This window comes from Colletotrichum navitas (assembly GCF_030913465.1).
Source record: "Colletotrichum navitas strain CBS 125086 chromosome Unknown LY79scaffold_52, whole genome shotgun sequence".
Taxonomy (NCBI): Eukaryota; Fungi; Ascomycota; class Sordariomycetes; order Glomerellales; family Glomerellaceae; genus Colletotrichum; species Colletotrichum navitas.
This window is the reverse complement of record NW_026850598.1, coordinates 104,993-120,410: the sequence shown is the minus strand read 5'-3', so window position 1 is coordinate 120,410 and position 15,418 is coordinate 104,993. Positions and strand designations below refer to the sequence as shown.

The 15,418-nt window shown below is 53.2% G+C and overlaps 5 protein-coding genes and 1 non-coding gene across 6 annotated transcripts; 3 read left to right on the top strand and 3 right to left on the bottom strand.

Moving 5' to 3' along the window:
• Positions 1 to 575: 575 nt before the first annotated feature.
• Positions 576 to 1,874, top strand: LY79DRAFT_560722 (Pam16-domain-containing protein). The gene is made up of 2 exons (XM_060558348.1): positions 576 to 843; positions 959 to 1,874. Exons 1-2 carry the CDS (start codon positions 841 to 843, stop codon positions 1,379 to 1,381), a joined length of 426 nt encoding a protein of 141 aa, XP_060411728.1. The 5' UTR covers positions 576 to 840; the 3' UTR covers positions 1,382 to 1,874.
• A 216-nt stretch (positions 1,875 to 2,090) lies between these two features.
• LY79DRAFT_t187 lies at positions 2,091 to 2,180 on the bottom strand. The gene has a single exon. It is a non-coding gene; the product is annotated as a tRNA-His (tRNA).
• Positions 2,181 to 3,268: 1,088 nt separating this feature from the next.
• On the top strand, positions 3,269 to 5,657 carry LY79DRAFT_520322 (uncharacterized protein; the record flags this gene model as incomplete). Its single annotated transcript, XM_060555224.1, has 3 exons — positions 3,269 to 4,560; positions 4,611 to 5,319; positions 5,376 to 5,657. The coding sequence occupies 3 exons, from the start codon at positions 3,269 to 3,271 to the stop codon at positions 5,655 to 5,657; spliced, it is 2,283 nt and encodes a 760-aa protein (XP_060411727.1).
• Positions 5,658 to 7,107: 1,450 nt separating this feature from the next.
• LY79DRAFT_520238 (uncharacterized protein) lies at positions 7,108 to 8,022 on the bottom strand (the record flags this gene model as incomplete). Its single annotated transcript, XM_060555215.1, has 1 exon — positions 7,108 to 8,022. The coding sequence occupies one exon, from the start codon at positions 8,020 to 8,022 to the stop codon at positions 7,108 to 7,110; it is 915 nt and encodes a 304-aa protein (XP_060411726.1).
• Positions 8,023 to 11,576: 3,554 nt separating this feature from the next.
• On the top strand, positions 11,577 to 13,428 carry LY79DRAFT_651345 (high-affinity glucose transporter; the record flags this gene model as incomplete). Its single annotated transcript, XM_060562559.1, has 6 exons — positions 11,577 to 11,625; positions 11,694 to 12,050; positions 12,094 to 12,507; positions 12,570 to 13,031; positions 13,088 to 13,179; positions 13,234 to 13,428. 6 exons carry the CDS (start codon positions 11,577 to 11,579, stop codon positions 13,420 to 13,422), a joined length of 1,563 nt encoding a protein of 520 aa, XP_060411725.1. The 3' UTR covers positions 13,423 to 13,428.
• A 639-nt stretch (positions 13,429 to 14,067) lies between these two features.
• Positions 14,068 to 15,399, bottom strand: LY79DRAFT_691779 (short chain dehydrogenase). Its single transcript, XM_060564755.1, has one exon. The coding sequence runs from the start codon at positions 15,187 to 15,189 to the stop codon at positions 14,284 to 14,286; it is 906 nt and encodes a 301-aa protein (XP_060411724.1). The 5' UTR covers positions 15,190 to 15,399; the 3' UTR covers positions 14,068 to 14,283.
• Positions 15,400 to 15,418: the final 19 nt, after the last annotated feature.

Genomic DNA, 15,418 nt, shown 5'->3' with positions numbered 1-15,418 from the left:
ATAATAGGCTTGTTGCTGAGAGTATAAAGTTTCCGTAAACTTGATCTTACCATGGCCCGTTTGCTACTTGTCAACGAGAGAAATCTATACCGATGATGGGAAATGTCACGTAACAAAACGATACCGTTAGTTACGTAGGCAGTAATAGTAGCTTATATATTGTGACACACCCCGTAGATTTGACCTAGAAAGTCAGATCTGAACACACTTTTGATGAAAATCTAGTTAGGTACATCTCGCTAATTATAGGTGGTGAAGATCCATATAGACTTTGGTAGGATTTTTGACCATGGGACTGACCCTAATGGGAATTAAACCCATGGTGCTTAAGATCTATATAGCTAGTTACTGCACTTAAAATTGACACATATACCATTGTGGCATACTAGCAGGTAGGATCTGGGCTTATAACTGTCACGTAACAAAACGATACCGTTAGTTACGTGGGCAGTAATAGTAGCTTATATATTGTGACAGGAAATGTGTTGAGGATGGCATCTCCCCAGGCAGTCAGACAGCTGCCACCAGCTGTGAGCATGCCAAGGTGTACTAAGTGAAGTGGCGTCCGAGAACAAGTTCTCGGCGCACGGGCAAACTCGCCCCTCCGATGGCGCTGGGCAAGCCCGGAATTTCTTGTCGGCAAAATCTCCCGATCGTGAACTGGAATTTTCTGGATTGCGAGCCAACGCAGTGCCCATCCGGTCCTCCGCAACAAGCCAGCCCTCAACGCGCGACATCGCATCCCGGTTCCCCCCAAGACCGCGCGACTAGCCAAACTTCGATTCCACAGTCCCCTTTCGTATCCCTTATTACGTGGACTACGTTCCACTACCCGCAAACATGGTGAGTCCCTTAGCCTCGTCCCACTTCAGATGCGATGCGATGCGATGCGCCTCCCGAAGCTCTTCGCGACATGTCGCCATCTTTGAAGCTTTCGGCTGACGAACATCCACCAAAGGCCTACCGCCTCATCACTCAGGTCCTCTTCGTCGGTACCCGCATCGTCGGCCGCTCTTTCGCCGCCGCTTATAGGCAGGCCCAGGCCTCGTCCGAGTACCAGCGCGCGCAGGCCAAGAACGGCAACGCGGCCGCCGGAGCCAAGGGCAATCTGTCGTCCGGCATGACTCTCGACGAGGCTTGCAAGATCCTCGACGTCGAGGCGCCCAAGGACGGAACCCAGAGCGCGGGCAACGTCATGGAGCGCTTCAAGAAGCTGTTCGACGCCAACGACCCCAAGAAGGGCGGCAGCTTCTACCTTCAGAGCAAGGTCCTGCGTGCGCGAGAGAGGTTGGAGAAGGAGATTGGGCCGCTGGTCGAGAAGGAGGAGGTCGAGTCCGAGGTGAAGGAGGGGTTCAAGCCCAAGATTTACAAGGACCGGTGAGCGGGTTGCATGCACGGTGCCCGGGGCGGCGGGCGGAACCGTAACCGACTGATCGACCGACGTACAGGCGGAAGCGAATCCGAAGGACGGAAGGCCATAGAGTGGGTGATCTGCCAACGCGGACCTCGCTCGAGAAAGGGGATGGCCTTGGGTAAAACAACTGTATTGGAACAAACTTCACTCGACTCCGCATGGCAAGGCGTTTCTGGGGAGGGATCTCTTTTTATTTTCACGGCGCGGCACCGCCAGCATTGGCATGGTTAGACGATATAAAAAGAGGGCGGTGCCTGCGCGGGAATGTGTTAATACTGTACCATAAGACACCGGGAGCGCAACGATGAGGAGTTGGGCCGATGAGTAGAGAAAGAGAGGTCGGCTTAGAGAACGCGGACCTTGTGTACTGTATACTCAACAATGAAGCTATCAAACTGCCGGTGGATGGACTCGGGGTGATGAACTTACCGGCCAGATGACCGGCCGCGCAGTATGTTGGCTGTTGATCCTGCCCACGTGCTGTAGATCTGATGTGAGCATATATATGCATGCCTCTACTACTCCGATCCTCGGCGAATTTGACAAACTCTCACTCCACCTTACCAAGTTGCACCTAAGTTGCACCTAGCAAACAATCCCGGCCTGCTACAGTGAACCGACCAACTCATCACCGGAATGCAAAAAGGGAACCGATCACGATGGTCAATTCCGTACTTGCCCAGAGGCGGATTCGAACCGCCGTCAACACGGATCGCTGTATAGAAGAACCACAACGTATCATCCTAACCAACTAGACGATCTGGGCGGATTGCTGCTGCTTTTCCCGAGTGGGGAGAGAGGAGCTGTTGAGGGAACCTGCAGGAGAACGGGTCTATGTCGCCTTGTGGGCGAGGGCAGAAGCCGCGGTGGAGCAAGCGGGCTTGCATGAAAGTCTCGTAATAAACCAAAGTCGGACTGCAATCCCAAAAGGGTAGGTATTTTAGAATGTAATAGAGAAGTCGTTGGTTTGAATTACTTGCAAAATGGGGGCGAATTTGCCGGTTGTCAGGTTTCAACGTTGAGTCTCAAGAGTATTGGCATGAGTCGTAGCCGACTCGGGCCTCAGCGAGGAACTCCCAGTGACAGGCAGACACAGGATGCTCATCCTGATCGCGAAGATGCATACATTTTGCCCACCCCCCTGAAACAAACATGTTGAAAGTGCCTCATTGTTTGCGGCCGGCCTCCTCTGGCAGCTGAAGCCCAAGTACATTCAATATTGATTGGTGTTCTCATGGTAAGGTTTCCTTACCTGCCACCGGAGCGTTATGGTCAAGTTCTTGGAAGTCGAGTGTAGGTAGAAATGAATGTGGCATGGGATCTCCATGGAAACGATGCGTGCGTGGATCCTCATTGACTTACTGTGTTGTCCCATCAAAGCCAAGACACAAACGGAAGACATGAAAGCACGCTTATGAAAGCCCAGTTTGGCAAGGTTTTGGTCATCTTAATACGCCATGTCTGCCTGTGCCGATATTGCTTTCATTAAAGATATGCTTCTTTAGTCCACATGATATCTTTTTGAAGTCCATATGAGTGCAGCTAGAAGTGATGGTTACATAATACACTTACTTTCACAATGATCCTGCTACGAGCCAACTAAGCTGTGCACACAGTCGAGGTTAAGATGCATGCAGAATTGGTAACAGAAAAGTGGGACAAGGCTGAAGACAGGACGTCACCACCCCACCTTTGATAAGCTCATCACGTGAACCTTACCTTATCGATAGCCGCAGGGTGCACGGGAATTCTTGGCTTTGGCTTTGTCCTTGACGTCGACCGCCTGAATTTTATTTCAGTCGCTTGAGCTTGTTAACGCGTCAACACCAGGATCCACAACCTAACGCGCCCACGATGAGCTCATATAGACCCTCATATCCGCCTCGCAGAAGCAATGGCGGCCACAACAACGCGCGCGAGAATCGCAACTATGGTCGTTACGACTCGCGCTCATCCCATCACCCACCGCCACCAGGAGCTGGAGACACCTGGCGCAATCCATGGCCCGAGGACCGTGAGTATCGACGCCACCCTAGCAGATCGCGGTCCCCTCCGCGTCATCTCGACCATTATGATTCTTACAGAGGAGCCAATTCAGGCCGCAGATCCGGAGCCAACGATGGCTACAGACCCGATACCCGACCACCCCAGGGCGACTTCACCTTTCGGATGGATAAGCCCTCGGGTGTAGGCGAGGCTGCGACAGGAGATTCCTACCGCCCTTATCAAGGCAATGACCGACGCAGGGCTGGACGTCCTCGTGGAGGGCCCTACCGTGGCCGCGGCCGAGGCGCATACCAGAAGATCATCCCAGCTGAGCGCGAGCTTTTGCGCGAGCGTCGCGACGGAGTTGATGAGAAGCTGGTCGCTGAGGGCGACGCCGGCATTGTGTATAGAGACATCGACGAGCTATCAGACGACGAAGAGGCCGATATGGAAATCTCGGACAATTCGGACGATGAGTTGGGTGAGCCTTCTAACAAGCGCGCTCGCCGTTCTGGCAACGACGATTCAGGCAACAGTGTCCCCAAGTGGTCCAACCCAGACCCGTATACGGCCTTACCCCCACCTGATGCTGCCGAGCGCAAGAAGAGGGACATGGTCAAGATGATTCGGAAGGCGCGAGTGGACGACACTGCGGTCGACAAGCTTGCCGCCAGCACCGAGGCAGAGGAGTTCATTTCTTTCGACTTCGATGAGCCTGGTGATAACGACAAGGCCGAAGAAGAAGAAATCATTCTTCCTCCTTCCGAGCCACCATCCCCTCCCCCTCCCCCGCCCCATGGTCCTGCCCCCCCTGTGCAGTCCTCTCCCAATTTTGCTCGAGAGCCTCCCTCTGGACCTCGAGCAGACCGTGACAAAAGACCTATCGCCAACGCATCGGCTGCCTCAATAGCTCTATCCATGCCCGCTACTAACAAGCCTGCTAGCCTACCTCCCAAGCCTCTCGTCGCCGACGACGCTCTGGGCTCGCGGAAGCGCACTGCCGACGATCGCATCAAGCCTCCTACTTATGGTCCCCTGAAGAAGGTCAACAAGATGCCAGTCGGCGGCTCCATTTTGCCGGAATGGCAAATCACCAAGGGCGAGGACCCCACACCCTGGGTCCAGACCGACCATTCCAAAACGTCCGACATGAGCGTCTGGTGAGTGCGACTTGAGTTCTTTTTGGAATACAGCGCCTAATCTCCTGCAGGCTTCACAAGGAAATCATTGACTTTTACGAAGTTGTTCGACCTCGCGACTTTGAGCATGAGATGCGCACCCAGCTGGTGGAGCGACTGCGCAGATCTCTTAGAACTAGCCACTTCTACAAAGATTGCGACGTTCGCCCCTTTGGATCGTACATGTCCGGTTTATACCTCCCCACAGCTGACATGGACTTGGTTGTCTGCGCGCGAAGTTGGCTCGACGGCGCGCACTCCAACTTCTTCGGTATCAAAGCGTTGCGAAACTTTGGCAAGTTCCTCGCGCAAAACAAGGTCACCCACTACAACACTATGGAGTTCATTGCTAGCGCCAAGGTGCCCCTTGTCAAGTACATTGACAACATCACTGGTCTCAGAGTCGACATCTCTTTCGACCGCCTCGACGGGCCCCAAGCTGTCAAGACGTTCGCGGAATGGAGGGAACAATATCCGGCCATGCCTATCCTTGTTACCATGATCAAGCACTTCCTAGCGATGCGTGGCCTGAACGAGCCCGTCAACGGAGGCATTGGCAGCTTCACCGTTACTTGCATGGTAGTGAGCATGCTGCAGCTAATGCCCCAGGTCCAGAGCCGCAACCTTATCCCTGAGCACCATCTGGGCGAGATGATGATGGAGTTCCTCGACCTCTACGGAAACAGGTTCGATTACGTCAACACGGCGATTCGCATGAATCCACCAGGCTACGTGCACAAGGTACGTCCAAACCAATCAACCGGTTGTTAGCTCCAACTAACCAGTCCTGAATGCAGGCCCGAGTTCGTGAAGTTGTCTACAAGAACATGGACCGTATTTCAGTCATTGACCCCAACAACCCTGCCAATGACATCTCCGGCGGCTCAAGTAATGCCGGTCGGATCCTAGAAGAGTTCAGCGTCGCTCACAAGATGCTGAAGAAGAGAATGAACGAGCTTGCTCAGCAGGGCTCCCGTACCGATAGACCTGCTAGCATCCTCGAGACTATCTTTGCCGGTAATTACTCTTCGTTCCGCCTCCAGCGCGCGCATCTTCGCAAGTTGTATGACTCCAGGTAATGGGGTAGCGCCAGTGGGTAGGGCCAGCCTTGGGCAAGATGGCCCGAGACTACCGTTCGCAGCATTGATGCAGGAAGGATGGACTTGACACGATACATCAGAAGAAGCGAAATATCTCAGGGTATAGGAATCATTGCTTTCATTGCTTAGAAGGGGACAGCACAACTCCAGCCTGGAAACGGAGTCAAGGAGAGGCGGTTATTTCTTTCATACGATACCCACCCCTGGCCGTCGGACTCGGGATTGCGCCGTCGAGTTAAACTTGCGCATATTTCTAGGTTCTTCTTTTGTTCTCTTTTTGTTTTACCTTTCCTACTTTTTCGGAACGAGTTGTATGATATAGGAAAAGCGGAGGTTTTGGGCGGCTACGAGTATTGACTTTTACAGGCTCGGTCTTTTCCGCTTGTGTCGCTACATGGCCGCCCTTTACTCACTCTGCGCCAACTACCACAGCATCGAACAAAGCCCTAGTGGGCGTATCTCAATGAACATGAACTTATTCTATACTACTCAGCACGCACCCTACGAGCTAATCTGACGCAGTGCTACCATTTCTATCGGGGGCGGGATGCTGCTTGAGCATGAAGCTGTGCCCTGTCTTGGCCATGGCAGTTCAAGGCTTGCCTCACTTTCACGCTGATCATTCACAGACAATAACGCAGCTTCGCATGGAGCCTGCGCGCGACGAGGGAGAGCCTTGCATCTCTGAGATACGGGATGCTTGGATCTGGTACGAGGACTCGCACAACCTTGAAGCCAGCGCTCTTCGGAGTGCTGGTGGCTTTTCTCACTGCATACTATGCCTCGGGCACGGGTGTGGAGAGGAACTGAAGCATATGGAGAGGGCAAGCAAGATGAGCAGGCCGATAAATAGGGATGATTCGCGGCAGCAGCGGTTGTGTTGCAAAAGCGATGGCGGTTGCACGCCAGTTTTATTAAAGATTGCCGTTAGTGTGGGTAGAAAGACTACTCACAACACAGTCGCCTCGGCTCCAACCCAGAGCTATTCTTTGAAACAATCCAAGGTTTTCGACAGTATCGATTGCGGTGCCAAAGATTTGATCTGGTATGCGGCTACTATTGCAGAGCTCGACGACTGTCTGGATTGACATAATGTGTGATCATAAAATGGTAGAGAGAGCAACAAGCAAGGGAAGGATCCGTTGGTTCACAATGGTGCCGATACGCCGTTGTACGTGGCACCGAGATATGATCTCTTCTGTAGCTAGCCCAGTTCCCAGGCCATGGGCGGCGGCAAAGTCGCCAAGAGCAGCGCGTCATGGGTTGTATAAACCTGATTGCCAGAGATACAGATATGGCATAGTACGATCACGCGAAGTATCTCTTCGTTGCTTACAAACACAATACGAAGACGAGAGGGCTCTCCTGGGTAGAGACTTGACGGACGGCTGGCAGGCTGCGAGAAGAGCTTCGATTGATTACTAACTATCTAAGCTTTACTCCTACCACTCAGTGCCGTAGGGCCTGTAGAGAATCCTTTACCCACACGAACAATTGCCGCTCCAGCATCAAAGACACTGTCTGATATTTTATTGACCAGTTTGTTGTCGCAATAGCAAGTCCCCGGGGCAACCGTCTGTTCTTCTCTCAATTCTTGCCAAGGAATTGGTTTGTCAACTGGCCAGAAGCCCACACATATTGCGCTGGATGTTCTGCCCTCTTTCTCGGCCTGTTCAAGCTCTTTGCTGCAGACCATTTCGCATCTCTGTTTTTGGGCCTCCCAGTGCTTGGACTCCTTGTAGATGAAGCACTTCCGTGCAGACTTCTTGCGGATCCGTTCCCCATAGTCGACAGGGTAGTCAGGCTGGGGTAGGGCGCGAACGGTGCATACGCCCGTCGGGCAATTGCCATACTTGCAGCTGAACTGGCAGAGGTGATTCAAGTCTCTGTCTGCGTCGTCCTTGGCGACGACGTGGACCTCCCTCTCGCCTGGGACGGCGTTTGGCGAGCCCTTGGCGGTGCACTCACACAGAGACTCTAAACAGAAGCCGTATCTGCACGAGAACTCGCAGAGATTGCCCGACTTTGTGGTGCGGTCCCGTCCTGAAATGCAAATATCCGCTTTGCTCACCTTTTTCGTCTTTTGCCTTCGCTCGCACCACACACCTGTGCATCCTTCCGTCGGACGCCAATCCCTGAATTCGGAGACGGTGTCAAAAGCAGATGTTGAAGGGTCGGAGGGGGGTACTGTTTCATCGAGTCTGCCTTTTGGGGCGACGCCGTTGTTCTCCGTGGTTGCTGTGCCGTTTCCAGCCGCAGGGCGAAGAAGAGTGGTGTTGACGACGTGCTTGCTGCAGCTGGAGTAACCCACCCAAAACGCCAGGAGGATAACGGCGGACTTCATTGTCGATGAATGTGCTGAATAGGGCCAAAAAGGGTGGGATGAGGGGGGGGGGGGGGTGGGGATGTAAGAGTGATGCCAACAGATGTGTATAGGCAGATTCTGAGTGGAAGGAAGGTATTCGTTTGTCAGAAATTTGAGCTCTATTCAATGATGTAGATGAATCTGGCAAAGCCGAAGATCGACCAGAGGTCTCCAAGGGTTTAGTAATGTTTTTCTAGGGCATATTCAATGACAAAGTTTTGTGTCCTGCTTGATGCATAGACGGTTTTCCGAAACATGGTTCGACTGAAGCTTCTGTTCTCTGAACCAGAAAAACTTTTGTTTCTTCCTTACTATGGCTCGGAAATGCTCTAGAGAGGCATGGTACGTGGAAATCTTGCCCTTGAGGCTTCTACGAAACATGGGGGCCCAGCAAACGCTTTCTGTCCTGCGAACAAAGCTAAGAGAGGAATCAGGCTTGCGGCTCAGATCATAAGATTCCCTCAACCTTGGTTTTGTCAAAACCATGCAAATACGGTAGAAACTTGGGCGACGTAACTGATTTACAGCTAGTCTCTCATTCCGCTACTTGAGTGCCTCACTATGTAAGAGTTGTAAAGGTTTAACAAACTTGGTGGCTGAACCAACCGTTATCACGTCAAGGTATGGCTCGTGGACATGGAATTCTCCAAAGGCAATGGTTGAGGCCCTTGCTGCTACCTCCATCCATCTAGACGGTATCTTTGGCACGATTATAACTGTAATCGATGAGGTATGGGGAAGGTATTTCTCCAAACTGCTGGGCTCTTCTCACTGTATTGAAATGTCGCGGTTTATGCGTGTTATACTGAAGCAGGGATGGGGAATATTGCCTCCCTTGTACAGACAGTCTATTTGGAAGTTCTTTAAAATTTCAGGCTCCCACAGATCATGCTATTCATATAAGCCTCTAATCCACATTATAAGGAGTTACATCAAGAACAAACAATAATGATATAAACGACGTACCAACATACACTTTTTAGTATTCTAAAACGTGAATTAGAGCCTTACAACCAATAAATTAGGTGATTAGGAGTCTTTTACCTTGCCCAGCTAAGCTTGGGCTTTTTGATTAGACTTTGGAATGACTGGTCAGGGAGATATCCTACTACGGTTACGCTTGGAAACTGGGTTACTTCTTGCTGTGTTCTATTCCTAGCTCTGCCTCAACCAAGATCCCCAAACTACACCCTGTACGCTTCTGATATATATTGCAACTCTGTGGTAACTGGCGAGCTGTACTGAGTGTCTCTGGGGATCGATACTGATAAATACAACTCTATATTGGGACAAAGTGCTCACAGGCATCTGAGCACAGGATCTTAACGTATTAGCAGGGTGTTGCGTCACGATGTAGATCTTGAGCTTTCCTGATCTCTGGGTGACTGAATGGCTGGCTAATTGAGATTGTGGATACTACTGAGAGAAGCTAGTATCCTGATGTGGTAATAGCCCCTAGATGGTGATGCTAAAGCCTGCCCTTTTTTGCTTTTACCTGCTACTACTTGGTGGCCAATGTCTCTGCTTCGCCCATGCAGCCCCCCCCCCCCCATTGTCACGCGACTGTATATCCTTCATGTTGCTCCTGCCATTGGCTATCCAGGCTTGGTTGATTGGCCCTGTCAATAAGAGACACCCTGCCCTTCGAAATTTTGCGTTGTTTTCTTAATAAAGCAATCTCCTACCCTTTGTCGTTTCTCAAGATTTCATCAGTGCGCCGGAAACAATGCCCGAACTAGACGAGATAAGCTATTCCCGCGAGGAGTGTATCGCGACAATTGGTGATTATTATAGATTCCTTACCAAGATGTATCCTGGAGAAGATGTGCTGCACCATCCATAAGTTGCTGGCCTTATATGACGCCAGGAAATATGGCAGGGCTTAACAAAACGGACGAGGTTATCCCTTTTCTCTGTCACCTGACCTTCATTAACAGACATTACGCCTAGGGTAACCTACAGGGGGATCCAGGTTGCTACATAAACAGCCCCTCTGGGCAAAGCCCTCAAGATATGTGACGGAGGCCAGTAAAGAAGGAGCCTAGGAGCACGGTTGGGAGTGAGCCAGGGTTGACAAAGTGAAGTAAGAGTATCAGACGAGCCATAGGATTGTAGCCATTCTTCTATCAATGTGCTCGTTCCCTTCCTTACTTACCCTTTGACCCATCCCTCGGCATACATTGTACCCGTTACTGGCGGAGAAACTTCTAGCGGAAGCAGCAAGAACGCAGTGCCCTGTCATTCTTTCCTACGCCGTTGGGTCGCCGTGTGCGGGGCAAATTCTCCGTGTGGGCCAGACCCCCGGAACTCGATGGAAGGGAAGGAGCCGGTACTGACCCCTGCCGGCCCTAAATTTGGCAGAACCCGGTCGATCATAGCAGAAGGCAGACAGGCACGAGCAGGAATAAACTCCGAAAAGAACCACCACAGAATCCGGGGAAGGTACCTTTTCTTAGCTGTTGGCCTGTTGCTGTTCTTGCCGGTCCTTCGTGCTTGTTGCTACCTATGTAGGTACGTATTTTACCCAGGTACTTAGGTACCTTACATTTTCCTCTTCAACTCTTTGACCGGGTGTGTGTATAGAAGTTCGCATCCATGTCCTCCGTCGGCGAATCGCATCGCATCGCATTGCATCGGCAAGGTCCACGTTTCCGGGTGGACAGAGTGACACAAACGACAAACAAGCAAGTTGCAAAGATCAGGTCCAATCTAGTCGGCTCTGTCTCCGTACCTAGAACCTGAATTTGTACCCAGAACGACCAGATCTCGACCTATCATAGGTACGACGACATAACCCACCCCCCGCTCCAAGCTAAGGCAGGCCAAGCCGTCTTGACGCCCGTACGACATCTGGGATATGACTGAGGTCTCCATCGCATCCAAGTACTATCTATATCTATTCATCATATCTCGCGAAGCTTGTCTGACGTCATCAGCCTCTGTTTCCTAGCTTGATCTTCCTACCTCGCTGGCCCCCTCTGCTCGCCATCATCGACGTCTCAACCAACGGACCAATGGCCCCGGTGTCGCGTTGGCTTCTCTGTGGCCTCTTCTGGTACACCACTCAAGACACCAGGGGATTGAGCATCCACATCTTTTATTCTATGCCTCCATCCGCTTCTGCCAGTGACCCAACTCGGTGTACACCACGGGCGGGCAGCCCTCCGCATCAACCTTGTCTGCTCCATATGCGTCAAGCCTTTACATTCGGTCCGTCAAATTCCTCTGCCAGGGCCCCCCATGCTGTAACCTCGATCGATACCAATCCATACTGCATCCCAGTACGACGAAACGTTGTGTCGTTGGCACTATCCGGATGTGAGCCCGGTGTACGAGACAACCGCAGCAGCCTCTTGAACGCGTCCAAGTGATTGCTTTCGTATCGAACATTGGTGTAATTCACCCTCTACATAAAGTTAGGGTTGCGCCCACTGGAAACTTACCAAGAGCACCTTCGTCTACGAATCCAACCTGGCCGCCTCATCTCATCCTACCGAGACAGCAATACCCGCCATCATTTAACAGCCGCCACCATGTATCAGGCCAAAAACGCTTACTTTATCTGCGGATTCGCCGCCATTGGTAAGTGACTACTCTTTCCTCTCCGCATGACCCACGTCATCCAAATCATGACTTCTTACCGTACCCAGGTGGTGGTCTATTTGGCTTTGACATCAGCTCTATAAGTGGTGTCCTCGGAACCGAAGCCTACAAACGCTACTTTGGCAACCCCGTATCGTACTCCCAAGGCGGTATCACCGCCTCTATGCCTGCCGGCTCCCTCGTCGGATCCCTCTTTTCCTCTTTCATCGCCGATAAGTACTCCCGCAAGGTCGCCCTCCAGTTTTCCTGCATACTCTGTGTCGTTGGCGCCATTCTGCAATGTGCTGCGGTCAACGTCGGCATGCTTTGCGCCGGTCGTGTTATCGCCGGCATGTGTATTGGTATCGCTTCCTCCATCGTTTCTGTTTACCAATCAGAAATCGCCCCCAAGGAGATCCGTGGTCGTGTAGTCTCGCTCCAGCAATGGGCCATTACCTGAAGGCTGAGGTATCCTGATCCAGTATTTGATTCAATATGGCGCCGCCGAGGGTGTCGGAGGCGGCTCTACCTACCCCAACCAACCGACAGCTGCCTTCCGTATCCCATGGGGTGTGCGGATGGTCCCCGCCGTCGTCCTGTTTGTCGGTCTCTTCTTCTTTCCATACAGCCCGCATTGGCTTGCTAGCAAGGACCGCTGGGATGAGGCCATGCAGGTTCTCGCCCACCTTCACGGGAACGGCGACGTCAACCACCCCAAGGTCCTTTCTCAGTATCGGGAGATTGAGGAGGCCTCCCGCTTCGAGCGGGAGGAGAACATCGGCTCCTTCAAGGGTCTCGTTGCACCCCGCATGTACAAGCGTGTGCTTCTCGGAATGAGCATTCAAATGTGGTCCCAGCTGAGCGGCATGAATGTTATGATGTGTAAGTGACTGACTTGACATCGAACTCCCTGTTTTAATGGGCCGCCTCTGATATGCTCTCAGATTACATTGTTTACATTATGCAAAGCGCTGGCATCGGGAACCCGCTCTTGAGTGCCTCCATCCAGTACATCATCAACGTTGTCATGACTTTGCCTGCCATTCTCTTCATTGACAAGCTTGGCCGGCGTCCTCTGCTTATTGGTGGGTCTTTCATGATGATGGCTCTGCTGTTTATCTCTGGCGCGCTACAGCAGTACTACGGCGAGGCCAACACTGACGAAACGCGAGAATCTCTCAACGAGTCCGCTTCCTGGATCATCAAAGAGCAGTACTCCGTCTCCGCCGCTATCGTCTCTTGTTCCTATATTTTCGTGGCCACGTTTGCGACAACATGGGGCCCGGTCAGCTGGACATATCCTGCCGAAATATTCCCCATCAAAATTCGCGCCAAGGCCGTTTCCTTGGCCGCGAGGACCAACTGGTTTTGGAACATGGTTCTGGCCTTCGCCGTTCCGCCCTTGCGTAAGTGATTCTACCTTTGCTATGATCTAGTTCCAATGCTAACTAGCAGCATGTAGTGTGGAACATTAACTACCGGATGTACTACATCTTCGCCGCCTTCAACGCCCTTGCCTTCCTCCATACCGCATTCTTCGCTCCCGAAACCAAGGTAAGTTCCAGCATGCCCTGCTTTCCTTCTTGTGCTAATGAATTATTTCTACAGGGCTTTACCCTTGAGGAGATGGATGATGTCTTCAACTCCGGCCTCCCGGCTTGGAAGAGCCACAAGGCCAAGTCGCGCCTCGATGACCTCGAGAACGAAATTGCTGCCGGAAACCTCAAGGTAGAAGGATCCGTCGACGCCACCGGGACCAAAAATGGCGCTACAGAGGCTGAGAAGCCGAGCATTTGAGTCTGGTCTTTTACGATTTTTATATAATTCTAGGTATCAGCACGAATCGTGATACCAGCATCCGATATACAAGGGGAACCCTTCGTATTGGACGATACGAAACAATGAAAGAAAAGTGTGGACGAGCGAGTGAGGCAATGCGCAAGATACCACCAGCAACTGTTGACATTATCGAGGGCGTCTATTTTGAGTGTCACTCACTTTGGAAAGCCGAGATGGGCCATTTTCAATCACAAGATTTGCCGGGGCTTCAGTCGCAGCTCAGAGGTCTACGCGAAGTCAATGTCACAGCGCGTGTTGTCGTAGTTTGTAATTAAAAGGGCTTTGCCGATCCAATCTGAAATCAGGAGTTTGGTCCTTGCCACCGGTATTCGTGTCCAACATTGAACTGTTCGGGTCACTACAAAAAGTAACAAAGCTCGTTCCGCGGCTGGATGATAGACCAATTCTTGGCGACTTTCGCGAGTCGGAGCTGTTGGCATCATCTTTGACGCGCCTCCGAAAGTGAAACGTCATTCTTCCAATGAATCTCTGTGGCAGGCCCATCATTCCTATGCCTAGAGGTTTACCGCCATATCGGCGCATTGGTATAGGAAAATGCGAATAAGAGTAAGGGAAGACGACAACCGCTGTCGGTACAACGGGTCCACACAGAATCATTCACAGGGACCACATCGCTTCGAGGGCGCCGTTGGAACAAGGTATAAAAACCGCTACGTTTGCAGCCTAGCCAGCACATAGTCATTTCGCCCCATCTCTTTCATCACCATTCAAGACGGCGAGCAAAAGAAAGCACCGCACACCCTCTAATAGACCCACCCATCCACACCACCCCCCCCCCTGACGACGAACCCTTCTGTCTTAGAAAACAATACCGCCCCCGTCGACGACCAGGTCGCTCCCGTTGAAGTAGCTCCCCGCGCGCGAGCAGAGCATGACGACGACGCCGGCGATCTCCTCGGGCATGGCCATCCTCCCCGAGGGGTTCCGGCTCGCCCAGACGGCGCGGGCCTCGGCCAGGCCCTCGCCCTCGTTGAGGACGGTGTCGACGTAGCCCGGGCTGACGCTGTTGACGGTGATGCCGTGGCGGGCCCACTCGGCGGCGAGGCTGCTCTTGAGCTGCAGCAGGGCGCCCTTGCTCGCGTTGTACGCGGCCTGGGGCTGCGGGTAGTTGACGCGGTGGGCCGAGATGGAGGCGGTGAAGACGACGCGGCCGCCGCGGCCGCCGCGGACCATGGCGCGGGCGGCGGCCTGGGCGCAGACGAAGGCGGACGTCGTGTTGACGTCGAGCACGCGGCGGAACTCGGCGGCGGGGGTGTCGAGGGCGTGCGAGCAGCTGACGACGCCGGCGAGGCAGACGAGGTAGTCGACGCCGCCGAGGGCGCCGACGGCGTGGTCGACGGCCGAGGCGACGGCGGCCTCGTCCGTGACGTCGACGGCACGGGCCTCGACGGCGGCGGCGGGGAACTCGTCGCGGAGGGAGGCGACCTGGGCCCGGGCGGCGGGGGAGGCGACGTCGAGGTCGAGGAGGAGGAGGCCCGTGAGGCCGTGCTGGAGGAGCGCGCGGGAGACGGCGCGCGCGATGGCCCCGGTGCCCCCGGTGATGACGGCGGTGCCGGGCACGGCGAAGCGGTCGGTGGCGGTGTCTTGGGCGGAGGCGGTGCGGAGGGCCGCGCCGGGGAGGTCAGCGAGACCCGTGGCCAGGGTCATGGAGGGGAGCTGGCGCTTCGTGAGGTCGGCGCGGGCGGCGGCGGCGGGGTCGGCCATATTTTTGGTGGTGGTGATTTGTGGGATCTTGGGAGATTCGGGTGTTTTTTGAGGCGGGACTTGATCCGGGGATATGAGGTGCTCAATTGAGTCGACGAGGTCAATGGAACGCTGCAAGGAAATCACTTTGTTTTTCTTTTTCCTTATTTCGAACGTTTAACCTTGTTCCATTTAACCCGCCGCAATGTCGAACACGCTAGTATCGCCGCCGGGGGGGGGGGGGGGGGGG